The following is a 23,653-nucleotide window of genomic DNA, read 5'->3' as shown; positions in this document are numbered from 1 at the left end:
GGGAGAAAGGTAATCTTAAGCTGGCTCCACACTCAGCATGGAGCCTGACTTGGGGCTTGATCTCACAACTGTGAGATCATGACCTGAGCTGAAATCAAGAGTCGGACACTCAACCACCTGAGCCACCCAGGTGCCCTCTACAAGAGCTTTTAACCTTTAGAGTCATAAAAACATATTTCTCTCTAACATTTTAAAAGTTTTATTTTATACACTAAGGTAATTCACTTGGAACATATTTGTGTATATGGTTTAGAAAAACATTTAACAATTAATTGTATTTTTTCTGGATGGAAAGCGTATGTCTCAGACTCACTTACTGAAGAGTTCATCTTTCCTCCAATGATTTGCAATGCAACTTCTACCATTTACAAAGGTCCTGTATATACCATTTCTGGGCTTTCTCTGTTCCTTTAATCTATCCTTATACTGATATCACATTCTTTTATAATTATAATAGCCAAATAATAAATCTTGGTATTTCATAGGTTAAGTCCTACTTGCCGTTTATCAAGTCTTATCAACAGTCAACAATGTCTACTCCTAGACACTGGAATTTTATTTTTTTATTTTATTTTTAGATTTTATTTATTTATTTGACAGAGAGAGAGAGAGAACAGGGGGAGAAGCAGAGGGAGAGAGAGAAGCAGGCTCCTGGCTGAGCAGAGAGCCAGACATGGGGCTCGATGCCAGGACCCCGGGATCACGACCTGAGCCGAAGGCAGAAACTTAACCAACTTAGCCACTCAGGCATCCCCTATGTGAATTTTAGAATCAGTATAACAAGTTTCTTAAAATGTCTTATTGGGATTTTTATTAAAGTGTACTGTATTTACATGCTGATATCATCTTTTTGTAACAGTTTGTAATTTTCTCCAGAAAGGTCTTAACATGCTTTTATTTTTTGTTTTGTTTTGTTTTTTTTTTTTTTTAGATTTTATTTATTTATTCGACAGAGATAGAGACAGCCAGCGAGAGAGGGAACAGAAGCAGGGGGATGGGAGAGAAGAAGCAGGCTCATAGCGGAAGAGCCTGATGTGGGGCTCAATCCCATAACACCAGGATCACGCCCTGAGCCGAAGGCAGACGCTTAACCACTGTGCCACCCAGGCGCCCCAACATGCTTTTATTCTAGATACTTTACATAGCTTTTGTTGTTACTATTAACAACATCTGTTTTTCTATTATATTTTTTGACTGGTTGTTTCTGATGTATTGAAATGCTGTTGATTCCGAGATGTTGATTTGTACCCAGGAACCCTGCTAAAGTCTTTTTAGTCTGTGAATTCTCTTGGATTTCCTATGAAGATGACTGCAAAGTCTCCATATATCTTTTTACCCTTGTATGATCCTATTGATTACATTCTATAGCTCTTATAAATTCTATAGAAATTACAAATTAGAATTTACAAATTAAGTATAATGCAAATACCATTCATACTGACATTAAAGGGATAAAAGATATTTTGTTGAAATATATTACAATGTGAGCATGATAATGTATATGTTGTTTTAAATTTACCAACTCTGTAATATCCTTACTATTCAATTATTTCACCATTTTTCTCCATTTAAACTACTGAAAATATTTTCCATAGTGTAAAGTGAAATCATTACTGCCTTCACTGGATACAAACAATTATGTATATATTAAAGCCATCTTTAATCTGTTCTCATTAGCTTCCCATAAAATAATATCACCTCATGCCAAAATGCAATCACACAACCCCCCCAAAAAACAAAGAAAAAAAATGCGATGACAAACACATTAACACAGCCACTGAAAACGAATTGCAGAACTGTTAATCATACAGATGATACTAAATAGTATAATAGATAATTGAATTTTAAATTATTATAAAATAAAATTTAAAATTTTATTTCTCATAAACGAAGACCCTTTAAACTACACCCATGGACCCACCTAGGAATATCTGGGGCCTGTATAAAGACACGCTGCTTTTCAGCACTCCACAGTATCTCCATCCCATCCAATCATCAGTCATCCATTGTACAGGCATTTACCAATCACCTAGGAAGTGCCTGGCATTATGCTGAGAGCAGCAGCTCAAAGTCAGGGGGGCAGAAACTGGTGATAAAAAGCACTTCTATCAATTACAAAGTAGTGTGTTAGGTGCCAGGATAGAAGAAGAGACAAGGTATACCTTAATGCAGACTGAAACAAAGATGTCAGGAAGGGAAAATTTCTTGATACAGAATCTCAAAGAAGGGATGGAGGAAGCAGTATCTTACAGAGCTTGTCACCTAAGTGTGAATACTACACTGCTCTATGGTTTATTATACAACTTGCCCTTTAAGGCTGCCAATTCAATTTTCAAAAGGAACCAACTTCTTCTATTCACTGAAAATTGCAATTTAAAATTCAGATTTAGTCTAAGTAAGTCTTTTTTGTGCTCAATTTTAATCTTTTAAAGTGGTGGGGGCCCTTGGGTGGCTCAGTCAAGCGTCTGACCTGATTTCAGCTTCAGGTCATGATCTCAGTGTCATGAGATCAAGCCCCGCGTCAGGCTCTGCGCCCAGCACAGAGTCTGCCTGTTCTTCTTCCTCCGCTCCTCCCCCGGCCCCCCGCTTGCATTCTCTCTCTCAAATAAATAAAATCTTAAAAAAATAAAATGGTTACATTTTGAGATTATGAAATGAACATGACAGAAAACCTGCTTAAAACATACATATATAAAATTATTCAACATATAATTAAAAAGTGAGTACCCATGTAATCACAAGAAATAAAATACTGCCAGCTCCCCAGAGGACTCAAGTGGACCCTTTCAAAAGCACCATCCACTTAACTACCTAACATGGTGGACTTCTGTGGTAATTGTTTTCTTACTTTTCTTTATGGTTCTAACATGTAGGTCCTATTTAAATTAATAATAGTTTCTTTTTGTCAAACTTGAATTTTATATAAAGGAATCATATCATATATGCATAAGTATTCCTTTGTACTTGCAATCAATATTTTGTGAGATTTATCTATGTTGTTGCATGTAACTGAAATTCATTAATATGCTTTGCTGTCTGGTTATTCCAATATGCCACAACACATTCATTTTACTGCAGAAAAACATCTGGATTGTTTCCAAATTTTTATTACCAAGAACAATGTTGCTATAAAAATTTTCTGCCATTGATTTTGCTGTATCTATGCAAGTTTCTCAGGAGTAAAAGCCTTGGGGTGAAATCCAAAGATCATAGTGTGTACATAACAAACTTTTCAAAAGAAGGTTATTTTATACCAAGCAACCCTTAGACCAACAGCATACGAGAGCTTCCACTGTGCCACAGTCCTGCTAATGTTGGTATTGGTGGACTTTAAAATGTATTCCCTATCTGGTAAGTATATGTGCTAGTTATTAATGTATTGCCTCTCAGCTCTAAACCCACCCTTCTTTGTGGTACAAGAGCCAGACTGCAAACTTTATTTCCCCTACGCTCAGTGTTAGTCTCTGCCAATAGAGGTCCCTAGAGCCACACTGACAGGCTCAAAGAAGCAGTTGGGATTCTTTTGGTGTTCTGTTCTCAAATGGCTCAACAGCATATAGGCTTCCTGGCAGGGTTTGAGCACAGCGGAGTGTTGTTTTTGCCATCAGTGATGAGGGCTCCCCAGCCAGTCTCTGCCGCTACAATGGCAGGTAGCATATTCTTGCAGCAATCCACTCTTTCCTCAGGTCTGAATCTCAGTTGGGAGGACAGGAGGGCTCTTTCTTCACTTTTCCCTCAGGTCCAGAGGTAGTAGCTGCTTTCAGCACGTATTATCCCATTATACCTTAGAGTTCTCTTATTCCTTCTAGTAGTAGTTAGCTACATTTTACCTACTTAACAATTCTTTACATTAGATTTTCCTATTTAAATTACTGGTGTGTGCGTTTCCCTCTCCCGACTGGAACTTGACTTACACCGTATGTAATGATACACATACCTCAGCAGTTCTAAGGCTATATAATGTGATATCACAACAAACTGAATGCAGAAGCAGAGAACAGAATTTAACTGTACACTGTAAAATTAGATCTCTACTGCACCACTGTACCAGATATTAAAGAGATCGGCAAAAAAATGAGCTCTTCTCAATAAAAATTCTTTTAAAAATTTATCTATTTATGAAAGAGAACACAAGCAGAAGGGGCAGAGGGAGAGGGACAGAATCTCAAGCAGACTCTGTGCTGTGTGTGGAGACTGATGCAGGGCTCGATCCTATGACCATGAGATCACCAACTGAGCCAAAACCAACAGTCTGACGCTTAACTGACTGTGCCACCCAGGCGCCCCTCATTAAAATTTTTTAAAAAATTTTGTTGTTTTTTGAGAGGTGGAGGAGGGGCAGAGGGAGAGGAGAGAGAGAATCTTAAGCTCAACGCCCAGCACGAAGCCCGTCTTGGGACGCGATCTCACAACCCCGAGATCATGGCCTGAACTAAAATCAAGAGTCAGACGCTTAACCGAATGAGCCACCCAGGTGCCCCAATTATTTGTTTATTGCTTTAAAGGTGATTAATACTTAAACAATTTGTTTTAATTTCTAATATGGTAAGTGCCAGGTAAAACCTTCTAATTTTTTTTGTCTTTTTTTTGTTGTTATTTTGTTATTTGTGTATTCTGGATATGAACCCTTTGTTGACTGCACCGCAGATATTTTCTCCCACTCTGTGGCTTGTCTTTTCACTCTTTATGGTGTCTTTCAATAAACAGAAGGTCTTTGTTTTAAAGTAGTCGAATTTATCAATCTTTTGGGGTAAGGTCATGATATTCTCCTTCAAAAAGATTTATAGTTCTTTTTTTTTCTTTAAGTTCCCTTTTTTTTTTTTTTTTTTAAAGTACACTCCAAGCCCAGTGTGGAGCCCAACACAGGGCTTGAACTCATGACCCTGAGAACAAGACCTGAGCCGAGATCAAGAGTTGGATTTTAACTAAGCCACCCAGGGGCCTCTGGTTCTTTTGTATTTAACAAGCAACTAATTTTCGTGTATGGTATGAATGAGATCTAATCATATACACATATACATATATACATACATATATATACACATATATATGATCTAATTTTATATACATATATATAAATAACCAACTGCCTGGGCAATAGTTATAAGAAAAAAGTTCCTTTTCCACTACCCATAGTTTCATAGACGGATATAGTATACACATACATTGGTCTGTGTCTAGACTTTGTATTATATTCCACCAGCTTCTTTGGCCATCTTGGGCTAATACCATACTGCTTTATTTATTACAGCTTTATAATAAGGCTTGAAATCTGGTAGAGTCAGTCCTTCCACCTTGTTATTCTTTAACAGTTTCTGGCTTTCTCTTTCTGGCGGAGGGGAAGGAGAACTCTCTGCACTCTCTGCACTTCCACATAAAATTCAGAGCCAATCTGCAAAAAGGGGGGAGGGTACCTTTACTGAGATCTTAATTAAGATTGCCCTGAATTGGGGCACCAGGCTGGCTCAGTCTGTGGAGCATGTGACTCCTGACCTCAGGGCTGTGAGTTTGAGACCGATGCTGGGTACAGACAGAACTTAAAAAGTAAAATCTTAGGGGCGCCTGGGTGGCACAATGGTTAAGCGTCTGCCTTTGGCTCAGGGCGTGATCACAGTGTTATGGGATCGAGCCCCACATCAGGCTCTTCTGCTATGAGCCTGCTTCTTCCTGTCCCATTCCCCCTGCTTGTTGTTCCCTCTCTCGCTGGCTGTCTCTCTCTGTGTCGAATAAATAAATAAAATCTTTAAAAAAAAAAAAAAAGTAAAATCTAAAAAAANAAAAAAAAAGATTGCACTGGATTTATAAATCAATTTGGGAAGAATCGACATTGTTAAATACTGAGTCTTCCCTATCCACAAATGCCTATTTAGGTTTTCTACAATGTTTCTCAATTATGTTTTATAATCTTTTCCATAGAGGTCTTACACTAATCCTTTTAAAGATTATTTCTACACACAGTCGATCCTCATTAATCTCAATCCTGGATTCCCCATTTGCAAATTCACTTACTTGCTAAAATTTATTTGTAACCCAAAAGCAATGTTTTGTTTTTTCAGTCATTCCTAGACACATACAGAATGGTGAAAACTTCAAGTTGGCTGATGGCATGTTCTCAGATGAGGTCAAACAAGGTGACGCTCTGCCATCTTGTTTCAGCTATCATACTAAAACAAGGATCCTTTTGATCGTCTATTCAGTGCCACATGTCTTTGCATTGTTGTGCTTCTGAGTGATGATTTTGCTGTTTAAAATGGCCCCCAAGCATAGTGCTCAAGTTCTTCTGTCTAGAGCTCCTAAGCACAAGAAGGCTGTGATGTGCCTTACACAGAAAACACATGTATTAGATAGACTTTGTTCAAGCATTATATAGGGCTGTTAGCCATGAATTCAATGTTAATCAAAATATATTAATATATATTAAATAAGGTATCTGTACACAGAAACCTACATTAACTAAGGTTATGTATTGATCAGTTGACAAAAATATTGTGACCAGGAACTTAACCCTGTATTTGCCCTAGGAGCAATGATTCAGTATTCACTAATTCACTGTTCATGGCAACTTCACGGAACATAATTACTATGAATAATAAGAATCAACTAGATCTCTCCCCCACCTCCCCAGTATAAAGAATTAATTTTTTTTAATGTTCTTACTTTGCTTCTGGTATACAGCTAAAATAATTAATTTTATTATTATTGATTTGGGTCTAACAACCTTGCTAATCATATCATCTGCAATTAATGACAATTTTGTTTTTTTCCTTCCCAATCCTTTCATTTATACACTTTTGCTTCCTCCCTCTCTCCCTTCTGGCTAGGAACTCCATGACAAAGTTGAACAGAAATGTTGATACTGGGCATCACCCTTGTTTTGTTCCTCATATATAGCATGTTTGCTGTAGGTTTTTATTTTTGGAAGATATAGGTTACTAGACTGGAGAAATTCCTTTCTATTCCTGGTTTGTTTTATATTGAACGGATTTTTTACTTACTTTTTCTGCACCTTTTAAGATCATCATACAATTTTTCTCTTTTTATTCTTAAGCATAGTGAATTGGATGAATTTACTCTGTATTAAACCATGCTTCCATTCCACGGATAAACCCCACATAGTTACGATGTACTATACTCTTTATGTTCCACTAGACTCAGGCTGTTCATAAGATCAGTTTGTACTTTTCTTTCCTCATATTTCCCAGTTAAACTTTGGCATCGAGGTTATGCTAGTGCCATTAAGGTAAAGCTGAAGAGCATTCTTTCTCTGTTCTCTCAACAACTGTGAGTATGACTGGAATTATTTCTTCCTTCAGTAACTGGTGAACTTGCTGGTGAAGCACCTAGGTCAAGGATTTTTTTTTTTCTCATTAAACTTTGTTTTAATGGGTCTCAAAATTCTGTGACAGATTTTTGGTCAGGTTGCTTCCACTGGAAAGTACTGATTTTGAAAACTAGTAACTTAAAACTGCCACACATAAAAAAATGGTCTACAAAATATTCTCCCTTCATTCTGAAGGTTTTATGATGCACTGTTACATTAACCAGCCTTTTTTCTTTTGTCCTGTAGCTTTTATTATCATATAAGCAATAACTTGAATAGATTTTATTTTTTATGGGCATTAACCAGTCTTTTATTTAAAAAAAAATTTTTTTTTAAGATTTCATCCATTTATTTGACAGGGAGAAAGAGAGAGCACACAAGCAGGCAGAGCGGCAGGCAGAGGGAGAGGGAGACGCAGGATCCCTGCTGAGCAGAGAGCCTGATGTGGGGCTCAATCCCAGAAACCCAGGATCATGACCTGAGCTGAAAGCAGACACTTAACTGACTGAGCTACCCAGGTGCCCCCTGGTCTTTTATTATTAAACTTATAGCCAACTGAGACAAAGAGTTTTGAGACAGTTTTCCTACCACTGATTAAGAACAGAGTGACAAGGGGGCGCTGGGGTGGCTAAGGTCATGATCCCAGGGTCCTGGGATCGGGCCCCTGCGCTGGGCTCCCTGCTTGGTGGGGAGTCTGCTTCTCTCTCTCCCTATGCCCCTCCTCCTGTTTGTGCTCTCTCCCTTTTTCAAATAAATAAAATCTTTATTTTTTATTTTTTTTTTAAAGATTTTTTTAATTTATTCGACAGAGATAGAGACAGCCAGAGAGAGAGGGAACACAAGCAGGGGGAGTGGGAGAGGAAGAAGCAGGCTCATAGCGGAAGAGCCTGATGTGGGGCTCGATCCCATAACGCTGGGATCACGCCCTGAGCTGAAGGCAGACGCTTAACTGCTGTGCCACCCAGGCGCCCCTAAAATCTTTATTTTTAAAAAAGATTTTATTTATTTGATAGCGAGCACAAGCGGAGTAGGAGAGGGAGAATGGAGAAGCAGGCTCCCCACTGAGCAAGGAGCCTGACGCTGGGCTCGATCCCGGGAGCCTGGGATCATGACCTGAGCCGAAGGCAGACACTTAACCGACTGAGCCACCCAGGTGCCCCTAAATAAAATCTTAAAACAGGGTGGCAGGTATTAGGGATAAAATTCATTTAGCCTCCTGAGCTTTCGAGACAGAGCCGACTGGTGATCTTGCCATGTCCAACAGCCTTCTTGTCCACTGCTTTGGTAACACCCATAGCAATGGTCCACCTCATACCACAAATAGCAAAACAATAACAAAAAATATCTCAGAAGAGGATAGTCAGAGAAGCTCCTGACATACTGGGTTTGCCAAAAATAGTATTAACAATTTCAAGAGTTTGGGGCCATCTTCCAGCTTCTCACCAGGATGGTAATTAATCTTGTCCTCCAGCTCAGCAAACATATTATAAGCATGTGAGCTGTGTGACAATCCGGCACTGATGCATAACCAGCCCTGATTTGGCCCAGACAGTTCAGGATAACCACTTGAGCCATGATAAACATCTCTGACAGGCACATCCTTGACACTGAAGCCCACGCTGTTCCCAGGAAGAGCTTCACTCAGAATTTCACAGTGCATTTCAAAAGACTCTACTTCAGGTGTAACACTGACCAGAGCAAAGGTGACCACTATGTTGGGTTTGAGAATACTAGTATCTAGTTGGCCAACTGGGACAGTATCAGTACCACTTATTTTGTAGTCATCTTAAGAGTGGCAGATGCAAGGGCCTGTCAGCTGGACAAGTTCCTGAGAGAAGGCAATCCACAGCTTCAAGGAGCATGGTTCCACTGGCATGGCCATCTTCCCGGGGGACTTTCTTATCCCTTGAACCAAGGTGTATTAGTACTTGGGTCCAGCATGTTGTCACTATTCCAACCAGAAACTAGTACAAATGCTACTCTGTCAGGGTGGGAGCCAATTTTCTTAATGTGGGTGCTGACCTTCTTAATGATTTCCTTATATCTCTTCTGGCTGTGCTGTGGCTTTATAGAATCCATCTTATTAACACCAACAAATAGTCATGTCATACCCAGTGTGTAAGCCAAAAGGGCATGCTCATGAGTCTGCCGATTCTTGGAGTTACCTTCTTCAAATTCACCAAACACCAACAGTAATAAACAGGACAGCACAGTCAGCCTGAGAAGTACCTGCAATCATGGTTTTGATAAAGTCTGTGTCCTGGGGCATCACTGAGGGTCACATAATACTTGCTGCTCTTTAATTTCGACCGGGAGGAATCAATGGTGATACCATGCTCACATTCAGTTTTCAGTTTATCCAAGACCCAGGCATACCTGAAGGAGCCTATTCCCATCCCAGCAGCCACCTTCTCAAATTTTTTGATCCCATCACATTTGTGATCAAATGGCCAGTAGTGGTGGACTTGTTTTCCAGTGACAACAATGTTGATATAAATCTTTTCCTTTACCATTCTGGCGTGGCTTTAGCAGTGGTTTTCACGACACTTGTGTTCTGGTGGCAAACCCATGGCAAAACCAGGGGATGTTCTTATGGGAAGATTTCTGAGGACGGGCTGAATTTATTCAACGGTTACAGGATTATAAGGTCCTCAGTTTTTTATCTGAGCCATTTAGTCACTTGTATTTTTGAGGAACTTTACCATTTTGTCTATATCTTTAAATTTATTGGAATAAAGCTGTTGATATTGGTAACACATCTAACTTCTACATTTTTTTAAAAGATTTTATTTATTTATTTATTTATTTGACAAAGAGAGACACAGCCAGCAAGAGAGGGAACACAAGCAGGGGGAGTGGGAGAGGAAGAAGCAGGCTCCCAGGAGCGCAGGGAGCCCGATGTAGGGCTCGATCCCAGGACCCTGGGATCATGCCCTGAGCCAAAGGCAGACGCTTAACGACTGAGCCACCCAGGCGCCCCTACTTTCTACATTTCTAATACAGTTTATTTATGCCTTCTTTTTTCTTGGTCAATCTCATCTAAAGTTTATCAGTTTTATTATTTCCTCAAAAACAACAACAACAACAACAACAACAAAACAATGTTTCCTTTGTTGAATCCTTCTATTGTATGTTTGTTCGGTCTTGTTACGTTTTTTCCCCCCAATTTTCTTTTTACCATGGTAAAAATTAACATATAAAATTTATCATCTGAACCATTTTTTAAGTGAAAAGTTCAGCAGGATTAAGTATATCCTTTCATCAGTGTGCCGGGCTGGCTCGGTCGGTTCAGTGTCCTGGGATGGAGCCTGCGGCAGGCCCCCTGCTGAGCAGGGAGCCTGCTTCTCCCTCTCCCGCTCCCCCTGCTTGTGTGCGTGCTTTCTGTCAAATAAATAAATAAAATCTTTAAAAAAAAAGTATATTCATATCATTGTGCAACCATCACCATCCATCTCCAGGCCTCTGTTCATCTTGCAAAACTGAAACTCTACATCTATTAAACTTGCCATTTCCCCTCCCTCCAGTCCCTGGCAACTAACATTCTGCTTCCTTTACAAATTCGACTATTCTAAGTTCCCCACTTTGTGTTTGCCTTTTTTAAATTTCATGAGTGTCTGCTCTTATTATATATCTTTTCTTCCTTCCTTCGGCTATTTTGTTCTTCTTTTGTGAACTTCTTGAGATAGATACTTAGCTCATTAATTTTTGACGTCTCTTGTGTTCCAGGTACTTTTATAAGTGCTTTCCATACATTAGCTTGCGAGGGTTACCTCACAACAACCCTAAGATACAAGATGTACTATTGTTCTCATTTATAGGTGAGAGAACTAAAGCACAGAAAAATTAAATAATTAGTTTAACAAGTGGTTAACAAGGATTTAAACCTAGGCAGCCTGATTCCAAAAACTTGGATTCTTAACTTCTAAGTTTCACTGCTTCTCAAGAAAGGAAAAATATTCCAGGAAGAAAAATTCACAAGCACTTGTATTAGGACACATCACGTGAGTGTTTGGCTAGAGCAATGGCTCATTACTGGGACCTGGGAGAGCTAGTGACAAGGGTGGGAAGTTGACATCTGACTGGAAGGGCATTAAGTGCCTTCCCAAGGAGCTTAGATAATGCGACTGCACAGTGAAAAAACCCAACGATGGCTACTGGCACGATCTCATTCTTTTTTATTTTTTTAAATGTTCAATCACCTATCTTAAAGTAGTTTTGTATCATTTACTTTATTATCAGTATCCTTATCTGTAAAATGAGGATAATACTCTTTGCCCCAATTCTATTAAATAGTTGGTTTGACAGTCAAAAAAGAAAATAACAAACATGGAAAAGAATTCATTATACAGTAATATAAAAATATTTTTTTAAAGAATGATCAGAGCAGTGATTTGGTAACATTAATTTGTTAATAATAATTGTAGGGGCAATCATCATTATCAACCTCATCATCACAGCAGCAGCTAACATTTATTAGGTGTTTATTATATGCCACTCACTATTCTAAGCACTCACTCTATATCATAGTATTTACTCATTTAGTAGTTCCCAGGCTCTGTGGGGTGGATACTATTACTGGCAGATTTATACAGATTAAAAAAAAAACAGGTTTATATCAGATAAGCAGTATAAAATATATAAATATATATTTATATATGTCATATAAAATATATATTTGATATAAAAATATATCGAATAGAGATGATAATGGGAATTTAAAGACAGAAAAGGAGGAAGGAACAGGAAAACAATAAGTCTCTGGTAAGTGACTAAGAAATGAGGGGCCGGGGCGCCTGGGTAGCTCAGTTGTTAAGTGTCTGCCTTCGGCTCAGGTCATGATCCCAGGGTCCTGGGATTGAGCCCTGCGTTGGGCTCCTTGCTCAACGGGAAGCCTGCTTCTCCCTCTCCCACTCCCCCTGCTTGTGTTCCCTCTTCTTGCTGTGTCTCTCTCTGTCAAATAAATAAAATCTTAAAAAAAAAAAAATGAGGGGGTGCCTGGGTGCCTCAGTAGGTTGTGTCTGCCTTTAGCTCAGGTCATGATCCCTGGGTCCTGGGGTCGAGCCCCATGTCAGGCTCTCTGCTCAGTGGGGAGTCAGCTTCTCTCTGGGGTGCCTGGGTGCCTCAGTGGGTTAAGCATCTGCCTTCGGCTCAGGTCATGATCCCTGGGTCCTGGGATCGAGCCCTGAATTGGGAATCCCTGCTCAGCGGGGAGTCGGCTTCTCCTTCTCCCTCTTCCTTTGTGTGCTCTCTCTGTCTCTCAAATAAATAAATAAAATCTTAAAAAAAAAAAAGAAAGAAATGAAGGGACAAGAATTTAAAATTACTAAGGGGCCATTATAAGATGAAAAACTAAGTTAAGTTTAGGCAGACTGTATTGTCAGATAGAAATAACAGGAGACTAAGAGTCAGAAAAATCTCAATTTATTCTCACCTCTTTACTAAATTGACATTTTAGTTTGGGTAACTTCTTTTTTTTATTTTTTTAAAGATTTTATTTCTTTATTCGACAGAGATAGAGACAGCCAGCGAGAGAGGGAACACAAGCAGGGAGAGTGGGAGAGGAAGAAGCAGGCTCATAGTGGAGGAGCCCGATGTGGGGCTCGATCCCGCAACGCCGGGATCACGCCCTGAGCCGAAGGCAGACGCTTTAACCGCTATGCCACCCAGGCGCCCCTAGTTTGGGTAACTTCTTAACTGCTCCGGGCTTCAGTTTTCTCATTTTGTAAAAAGAAATAATAAAATTCAATTTGCTTACCTGCAAAGTTGGTTACTGTGAGTTTCAAATACCATTTGTATAACAATTTTCAATTTATAACCTATTTTCACACAAGCTGTGGGAGCAGGGCTTTATACAAATGTAAGGTATATTATTGTTTTAGATGTTCTGAGCTGAGTATCATCATATAATAATGAGGCAGTAATTCACAAAAAGAAGTAGGGTGAAACTTTTAGTCACATGAAACCAAGTAACTCCTTAAAGCGATTAAAGGAATAAACGGCACGCCCTAATGCAGAAGACTCTAACAGGTTACCTATGGTTCAAATTTAGTCAAGAGATGTGTTTTGTTTGGCTAGCAGTAACCTTTTTTAAAAATGTGATTTAGCTTCACACATTTAAAAATTGGGAGACTTCGTATAAAAATCCAGGTTTTGACCTAGCTTAAAAAGTGAGAAGGTCTTGGGGCACCTGTATGGTTCAATCAGTTAAATGTCTGTCTTCAGCTTAGGTCATGATCTCAGGGTCCTATAGCTCCGCATCGGGCTCCCTGCTCAGTGGGGAGCCTGCTTCTCCATCTCCCTCGGCCCCTTCCCCTGCTCGTGCTCTTTCTCTCAAATAAATAAATAAAATCTTAAAAAAAAAAAAAGGTGAAAAAGTCCTTGGAAGGTCTGGCAGTACGGGTTAACACTGGACATCTACTGCTTTATGGCCACAGGCTAGGGCTGAGTAGCTGCTGCTGCTTTTAGATGGGTTTTCTTCACATTCAACCCACCTCCCTAAATGTGACCTGCCTGGAACTCTAGTCATTTGCCCCTCCTGAATTAAACGGATTTTAAAAATAGCCATAGATTAAGAGAAAAGAATTCACAGGAGGGTAGAATTTTATCTAAAGTATATTTGTGAATAGAAATTTAAAAGAAGGTACTAGTGGTTGGGATAGGGATGTTTATGGAATACTGAAGTTCATGCCTTACGATCCCCTCGTTTATCATATACTGTATAATTAATTTGTTTATAAACAAGAATATATTATTTCACTGATATAGTCTTCTGCTTCTATTAGAGTTTAAAAATCTATATTAATAACTGATAGGGGAAATCTAGCCTTACTATTCTTTGAAACAATTGTATTATATATTTTATCCTTCCACGTTAAACCCTATTGAGATTTTGACTGGGATTACAATGAATTTATAGATTACATAATGGGAATCATATTTTTAACAATACCAAATCTTTCTCTTCAAAATGGTACATAATGTATCTTTTCATTTATCCAAATCTTTACTACCCTTTAGTAAAGTCTAAAAAAGTTTTCTTTATAAAAGCCTTAACATACTTCTTAATACATTTACTCTTGAGTGGGATCTCTTTTATTCTGGGGGGCAGTACTTTTTGTTGCAAAAGGAATCTTTTCTCCTAATTACATTTTTAATTGGTTATGCCTAGCACTTGAACTTGAATCCAACTATTTAAATGACCTCTCTTATTAGTTGACTTTATGTGAGCCAGCAGTCAGCAAACTATGAACTTCAGGCCAGCTGCCTGTTGTTGTAAATAAAATCTTATTGGAACACAGCCACACCCATTTGTTTACCTGCTATCTATAGCTGCTTTCATGCCAGAATAGCAGAATTGAGTAATGGCAACAGAGAACCTATGGCCTACAGAGCTTAAAATACTTGCTATCTGGCCCTTTACAGAAAAAGGTTGCCCACCCTGATGTAGGTAATCCCATTATCTGCAAATAATGATAATCCTGTCTCTTGTAAAAGTACTCTTTTTATTTATTTATTTAGAAATGAACGGGATCTCCAGCATAATGGCAAATACGAATGATGTCAGAAGACACCCCTGTACTGGAATGCTTTTATTGCTTCATTGTTAAGTCTTACGTTTACTACAGGTTTCTGAAGACACCCTCATTGAGTTAAGAACATCTTCAGCACTGGGGCACCTCAGTTGCCTGAGCATCTGCCTTTGGCTCACGTCATGACCCCAGGGTCCTGGGATTGAGACCTTAGTCTAGTCAGGCTCCCTGCTCAGCAGGCAGTCTGCTTGTCCCCCTTCCTCTACCTCCCCCCTGCTCATTCATTCTCTCTAAATAAATGAAATCTTTGGGGGGAAATAAAAGGCACACTTCCAGCACTTGAAATTTTAATTTAAAGGTCTGAACTTGGGGTGCATGGTGGCTCAGTTGGTTAAGTATCTGACTTCAGCTCAGGTAATGGTCTCAGGGTCCTGGGAGGTAGCCCTGTGTATGGCTTCACACTCAGCAAGGAGTCACTCTGTTTGTCCTTCTCCCTCTGCCCCTCCCCATCTCAAATAAATAAATAAAATCTTAAAAAAAATAATAAAAAAATAAAGGACTGAACTTTATTCTGAGATTATATCCTTCCACTTTTTTCTGTGAAATTAGTTACAGTAATACAAAGCAGTTGTTTTAAAAACTATCTTTGCCCAGTAAAATAAAAGCTGACAACACTATATTAACCCATGATCTAGGTCACAAAATCTAAGTCTAGGAAACGCTAGGTAAGTTATAAAAAGACTATAGTGATATTTACAGTAGAAACTAAGTGGAGACCATCCAGCATACTGCTTTTCTTACTCTAAATTACACTGAATTTATATATGTAAAGAAACAACACAGACTGCGGTTAAGTGGCAAAGAACATGGGCTTTTGGGGTCTAGACAGGCTTGGGTGGGAATTCTGTCCCTCCCTGCCCTCTTCCCAACCCTCCCAACTATGAGAACTTAGGCAAGCTACTGAATCTCTCTAAACCAGTTACCTCCTCCTTAAATGGGGACAATAGTAGTAGCCACGTTAAAAAGCTGCTCTCAGAATTCAGTGACTTAAAGCACATAGTATCTCGTCAATTGCAAGTGTTCAATAAACGCTAGATGTTACCATTATTATTTTATGTACTTCTTTTTTTTTCTTTTTAAGATTTTATTTTTAAATAATCTCTACACCCAATGTGGGGCTTGAACTCACAACTCTGAGATCAAGAGTCCCATGTTCTACCTACTGAGCCAGCTGGGCGCCCCTATTTTATGTTCTTACATCATGTATAAATCTTTTAGCACATTCACGTACTATCAAAATAAACACCTCAAGTTAATAATCGAAAGGAAAGAGGATCATTCAATTTTGAATGGGTTAATACTAACAAATGGATCGACAATGTGCAATGTTCCCATATTTATATAAGTATATAATATGCTAATCAATATATAATTTGAGGAAATACTTAGCAATTTTGATTGTTCTACACAATCATTTATCCTCCAATTGTGTGTATATGTCTCTTGCACCAAATAAACAACTTGCAAATATGGATGAAACACAAGGAAGACACTATTAAAACAGAGTAAAAATAACATCAAATTAAGTATTCCAGCACTTTGGGAAATGCTGGGTACAATTTCATTAAGGATGGAATAAATCAATACGAAGTTCAGAATAAAAATTCCCATTTCTCTTTAATTACACAGATATTATAGAGGGGGCAAGATTTCAAGAAGACTGAAAGAAGAAAGGATATGTATTAAAAAAAATATGAAAACAGAGAAAGGAATAGGAGAGACATTCCAAGCAAGGAGTATGTATGACCAGGAGATATATATGGTCAAGGTAGGAGAGAAGAGGCAGAGAGGGTAAATAACAAACAACCTTCCAAAAAGAGAGAGAATAAATAAAATCTTTTTTTTTTTAAAGATTTCATTTATTCATTTGACAGAGAAAGAGTGAGCACACAAGCAGGGGGAGCGGGAGGCAGAGGGAGAAGGAGAAACAGACTCCCTGCTGAGCAGGGAGCCCCACGTGGGGCTGGACTCCAGGACCCTGGGATCATGACCTGAGCAGAAGGCAGACACCCAACTAACTGAGCCACCCAGGAGCCCCAATAAATAAAATCTTAAAAAAAAAAGAGAGAGAGAGAGAGAGGGGCACCTGGGTGGCTCAGTCATTAAGCGTCTGCCTTCAGCCCAGATCATGATCCCAGTATCCTGGGATGGAGTCCTGCACTGGGCTCCCTGCTCAGCAGGGAGCCTGCTTCTCCCTCTCCCACTCCCCCTGCTTGTGTTCCCTCTCTCTGTGTCTCTCTCTCTGACAAATAAATAAAACTTTAAAAAAAAGAGAGAGAGAAAGAATTTTTAAAAGAAAAATATGTGTATTAGTGGGAAAGTTACATGAACAATTTGGGCAAAATATCCTTGGATCTTCAAGCATGTACAACTATTAACAGTTCTTACTAACAGGTAAAAAGGAAAACTAAAATTCTTAATTTTCGGAGCTTAGACCCCCAAAGCAGTAAGAATTTACTTACTTCACTAGAGCAGCTGCTTCAGGAAGGACATCAGCAAACGATTCACGGAAAATGATTGCATTTTTCCTTTTGCAGTTCTGTATGACATCATTGGCGAGGTAAAAGAGATTCAAACGGTGGGGATAGGCAGCTAGAGATGACAAAAGACAATAAATAAAACCAAATGAGTCTAATTATATTTTGCTCAACTTATTTCAAATACAGTGTTCTCAAGCTGTGTAACCACTATTACATGAATGGAGAATAAACAGACAAATGATCTAGTCTCTCACTATCTTGATCTTAAAATTCAGTGACCTCCAGGAACCATTCCTCTGCACATTTTAAAATCCCCTTTTCTGGGGGATTTTACAGCCTCCCATTCCCCTTATATTTGTCACTTTTATCAAGATTTCAGTTCTATATTTTTCCTAACTTTACAGTCACTTTAAGTACTCAATTTTTTCTCTATCAATTCCAGTCTTTGATCTATTATTCAAATCACTTTTTTTTTTTTTTTTTTTTTTTACAGAGAGNCGTGCCTGCAAGCAGAGGGACAGAGAATCCTAAGCAGGGTCCATGCCCAGTGCAGAGCCCATGCCCAGCACAGAGCCCAACTCAGGTCTCGATCTCACAACGCCAAGATCATGACCTGAGCCAATATCAAGAGTCAGACATTTTACCCACTGAGCCACACAGGTGCCCCTTAAACCACTCTTTTATTAAAACCTTCATTTTCTTTTCCTCCTCTCCCCCCACCCGCCGATTTAGGCTTTCTATCACATGCATTCAACAAAATCCTAAATCTAGATCAACCTAACTGAATGCCTTTACTGCACCTTTATTTCTGCTCCTGGGTTCTGCTGAAGAAGAATCATACCACCAGGATGGAAACCATATAAATCTAGTCTCCCTCAGCCGGGCCCTCAACATTACGAGGCTACAGCCCTTCCACATGCTCTTCATTCTCATCAGAAATCGTGAGATGGAGATGCTGTTCTCTCAAAAACATGTAACCATATTTAAACCCAACCAAATCAACTTACGTGAGGAGTTAAACCCGAGTTCTCGCTGTCTCCACTTTAACTCCTATTAACTCCTAACTACAGGAGCTACTTTTGTTTTACTGTACTTGAAATATGCAATCTACTATGCTCAAGAGCTTTATATAAATTATGCCATCTCATTTATGTTGCCATCACTCCACTCAAACAGCAATTGCCAATAAATTCCAACTTATTAAACCTGATGAAAAATTTTAAAATGTTATTTCTTTGTGGCTTCTGGCACACAGAATAATCTGTTATGGTAATACTGCTTTGGTTTCTGTCATAAGCACTTTCCTGGTTTTCCTACCTCTCTGATTCCTTCTAGATATATACATGGGTGGGCATGTGTAGACAGGCAGCTCCACCTGTGACCATCCTCCTTTAAATGTTGAAGCTCCCCAGGGTTCTCTCCTAAGCACTCTTCTCCATTTACCCATGGCATCATGTTATAAGATTTCAGGTTTTAAGTTAGATTATTTGTTCCATTCCTGACTCTTGTCAGTTATTCGCTTTGGGGTTTTATACACTACTTAACTCTTCTCCACCTATGCATCAATGACTCCCATGTCTATAGATAACAAGCTTGGCTTTCCCTTTATCAGTCAATGCACACATCCATGCACAAGTCTCAGAGGCACCTTGAGCTTGATTTTTCAGTATTAATAATCGTCCCCCACTTCCATCTGTTACTCCTATTGTATTTAGCCAGAATTTTAGCAATCTTTTTTTTTTTTTTAAGATTTATTTATTTATTTGACAGAGAGAGAGACAGCCAGTGAGAGAGGGAACACAAGCAGGGGGAGTGGGAGAGGAAGAAGCAGGCTCCCAGCAGAGGAGCCTGATGCGGGCTCGATCCCAGAACACCAGGATCACGCCCTGAGCCGAAGGCAGACGCTTAACGACTGAGGCATCCAGGCACCCCAGCAATCTTTTTTTGACTCTTCCTCCTCCCTACCTGACCCTCACCACATATGATACATCTCCAAGTCCAGCCAATTTTGTCTCCAATACTATCTGTAAAATTTATCTCCTCTTTTCCTTCTCTTTCTACTATTGCTCTTTGCTGGGTTTGTCACCACCTTCCACCTGGACTACTACTGCAGTACCCTCCTACTGGTTATCTTGCCTCTAGACTTAAGTCTCTTCAAATTTACTCTCTAGATTGTTAAATTCACTTCTAATATGCAAACATTATCCAATTTGTTTCTCATATCGAATCCATCAATGATTTCCAAATGCTTACTAGAAAACGCCTGAACACCTTAGTCTCCATTTATGATCTGGATCTTACCTTCTCTTTCAATCTCATCTCTTCCCTCTCAAAGTTCTATCTTTAATGAAATACTCACAGTTCCCAGAAACCTTGCACGTGCACTCTCTCTTTCTCTCTCAGAATTTTCCTTTTCTAAGCTATCCCATTCTGAATATCTTGTGTTTTCTACTCATCCATAGGAGAAGTCCAAAATTTTAAACTTAATTCATGTCAGATTTTGCCCCCATCTTATCACTACTTCTTCCCCAAACCACCCCCAAGTATTTTAATGCAACTTCTTCCCAACGCAAACCCTACACTCTACAGTCAAATCACTATAGAACGTCAGGAGGAAATGAGAAAAATTGGCTAATGTAGTCTAAGATGATGCCTAAAGGCAGTGGGATTTGAGAAGACCCATCTCCAATGCTTTTCCAAACCCTCTGCAACCTAGTTCTTGCTTACTTGTTTAGCCTCAACTTCAGCCACTCTCCCTTAAAGCTGCAGTTTAGTGAACTATACTTTGTTTTCAAAGCCAAGCCCCACCTCCCTTCCTGTGTCTTGCCACCCATTTCAACAGGCTAATTCTTTTTCTTCCTTCAACTCTCAGCTTACATATCTCATCTTGCATGAAGCTTCCCCTGACTCTGTAAGACAAGGCCTTTAGTGCATCCTGAAGGTACACGAGTCATGCACTTATCACACAGTAGTGTACTTGTATGCATCTTCCACTAGAGTATAAGCTCCCTAAAGGCTGGAATTCTGTCTTGTTTACGGCTATGACCTCAATGACTAATTGAGTATCTGGCAGGTGCTCAAATAATATTAGTTAAATGTCTGATGAAGAAGTTGAATTTTTGTAGACAGGAAGAAAGGGAAAGAGCACTCCAGGAAGAACAAGTCATGAGTACAGGTGCTGAAAAGGACTGGGCAATGAGTGTCTTTTGTTTTGTATAGATTTTAAACTTATTTAATAACACTTATAACATTTTCTATATGCTAGACACTGCTTTAAAGATACAAATATTAACTGATATCCTTACAACAACCCTATGAGGTGGGTACTGTTATCTCCATTTAAGAGATGGAACGATGTGAATTGTCACATCTAGTAGGTTCTGAAACAGGAATTTAAATATAGACAGTTTGGCTTGAAGTCTACATTCTTAATTACTACCTATTTCTACTTGTGTCTGACCAAGAAGGTTTGGCTGGAAGAGCGATGGGAGAATAGACAAAGATACAAATTCTGATGGTTATTAAATATTGAGCCAAGAAAGCCTTTATTCTGTGGCTCACAAGAAACCACGAAAAGTTTTTATATAGAAGGGTATTTTAGAAAAAGCTGCAGATAATTTTGTTAGAAATAATGAAAAGAGCTAATAACACTGTAAGGAAGCAACCAGACAAATCTATAAGGTGAGATATTCTGCAGGGCAACTGGCCCAGTCTCATCAACAAATCAGTGGCATAAAATGAAATGGAGAGATTAAGAGACTCAAGGGACAGAGTAATTTTTTTTTTTTTAAGATTTTAAATATTTGACAGAAAGAGAGCATGAATGGGGGGAGGGGAAGAGAGGGAGGGAGAAGCAGGCTCCCTGCTGACCAAGGAGCCTGATGCAGGACTCGATCCCAGGACCCTGGGATCATGATCTGAGCCGATGGCAGACGCTTAACCGACTGAGCCACCCAGGTGTCCCAGGACAAAGTAATCTGATGTAATTACTCGGTGTCCCTAAATTGCACATAGGTTTTGACCAACCACCTATAAATGACATTCCTGAATCAACGAAAGAAATCTGAATATGGTCTGGGATTAGATAAAATGAAAATTTACTGAACTGGAAATAAAAAACTATCAACTGAAAAAAATAGTAATTAGAAGAGAGATTTCATGTTAGAAAAAAAATTTGTGAAAGAGATCAGAAAGGATATGGAATTAACAGTATTGATCTCTATTTTCCTTTTGCTTGCCTGTATTCTAATTTTCTACAATACATATTTGCTGCTTCCATAATAACAGGCTATAAGGAAATATAAGCTTTTTGGCCCTGAAAGTTGAACTAGTTGTCTTGAAGTGATCTGCTTTTCAGCCCAGACCTCTCCTTTGAACTGTAGACTCAAATATCCAACTACTTCCCCAACACCTCTTCATGCATGTCTAATACACAGTTCAGACTCAACACGTGACCTTCTGATCTCTTCCTCCAAACTGTCTCCTCCTATAGTCTTCTCCACCTCAGTAAATGGCATTTCTTCTGGTGGCTTTTTTCAGCCAAAAATCTTGAGTCATCTTTGACTACTCTTTCTCTTTCATACTCCACATCCAAATTCACAATGCAGATCTCATTAATGCTACCTTCAAAACACATACAAACTTAGGAAATTACAAATGTAGAAAGGGAGAAGATTAGAATAAACCCTGTTGTGCTGGATTGTAACTGGAAGTCTTGGTGTAAACCTCATAGGTATGTATAGAAATATAAGGGGAATGAATGTGTGTGTATATGTGTAAATACAACTATTTCCTAATCTCCATTGAAAGGCCTAGAAGTAATAGTATGCCAGTATCTAATATCTAGATCTTGGTTTCAAAGAAAAACCAGGGCTTCTGGGAGAAATATCTGATTTCAGGCCAGGAAAGAAGGTACAAGAGCTTGGAACATCTTGCACCAGAAAGTAAAAATGTGCTCAAAGAATGATGTCAAAAGGATACAGGCACTACCTTCTAGGGGTTCCCACTGGCCAGATCTATGGAATGGACAAGTGTCAAAATCAGTAATAGTAAATTATTATAAGCACTGAATAAAATAGCAATCCATGAATACATACTGATGTAAATAAATAAACCAACCGGTGAAGGGGGAAGCTCTGCCTTATAATCAATCGAATGCCAACTAGTAAATATATAAGGAATGGCGGCATTTAAAAAAATAGTGTTTGGCAACCATCACGATAAGAACCGACTCAAGCAACAATAATCAAAAGATCCCAAAGCTAGCAAGAGAAAGTTTAATGCAAAACCAGAAATTTATAAAGTCTCAAACTACTTCCCCACAAAATACTCACTTTACAGTAGAGAAACCTTACAGGCAAAACCCATCTAAACCAAGTGATAAAAGTTAACATCACTATTATGAGGCATATCGACATTATGTTCCTCCAAATATAATATAATGAGTTAAGAACACAGCATCATTTCTACAGTATGTTTGTCCAAAACTGCATGACCTGAATCTAACAATAAGGAAAAATCAAATACAAATTTATGGATAGTTTGTAAGTTACTGGTCCATATCCTTCAAAAATGGCAAGGTCATGAAAGGTAAGGAAAGACTGTTCAGACTGAAGGAAAATAAGACATGACAACTAACTGCAACACATGACCCTGGACCTTTAAAGACCATTTTGGGATAAATGGCAAAATTCAACCACAGCGCCTGGGTGGCTCAGTCAGTTCAGCATTTGACTCCTGGTTTTGGCTCAGGTCAGATCCTGAGATCAAGCGCTCTATCGGGCTCTGCACTCAGCACAGAATCTGCTTGAGATTCTCTCTCTCTGCCCTTCTCCTGGCTGATGCAACCTCGCACGTGCGCCGTGTGTGCTCGCTCTCTCTCTCATCAATACATACATACATAAAATCTTAAAACGTGTGTGTGTGTGTGTGTATATATATATATATATATATATATATATATATATATATAAAAGTCAGGAAGAGAGCTTTCACCAGAAATGGAAACTTGATCTTGAGCTTTCCACATTTCACCTCAGAAATGTGAGAAAATACACTTCTCTTGTTTAAGCCACACAATTTGTGGTATTTTGTTATGGCAACCCAAGGTTATTAATGCAACTATAGGAGAATAGCTTTTTTATTTTAGGAAATGGACAATGAAGTATTAAATAGGGAGGGCATCATGTCTGCATCATACTCTCAAATAGTTCCAGAAAAAAAATGTGTGTGCATGGTGAGAGCAATAAGAGAGCAAACAGAGA

The 23,653-nt window shown here is 38.9% G+C and overlaps 1 protein-coding gene and 1 pseudogene across 1 annotated transcript in view; both read right to left on the bottom strand.

Annotated features, from left to right (window-relative positions):
• The window catches only part of RPRD2 (regulation of nuclear pre-mRNA domain containing 2), a 90,984-nt gene that overhangs the window by 34,662 nt on the left and 32,669 nt on the right, over positions 1–23,653 (bottom strand). The window contains 1 exon segment of the mRNA XM_002919308.4: positions 17,373–17,502. Coding sequence (XP_002919354.1) covers positions 17,373–17,502 — 130 coding nt within the window.
• LOC117801046 lies at positions 8,382–10,204 on the bottom strand (annotated as a pseudogene).

Source organism: Ailuropoda melanoleuca, chromosome 2, assembly GCF_002007445.2.
Source record: "Ailuropoda melanoleuca isolate Jingjing chromosome 2, ASM200744v2, whole genome shotgun sequence".
Classification (NCBI taxonomy): domain Eukaryota; kingdom Metazoa; phylum Chordata; class Mammalia; order Carnivora; family Ursidae; genus Ailuropoda; species Ailuropoda melanoleuca.
This window is presented reverse-complemented; position numbering and strand designations above follow the sequence as displayed.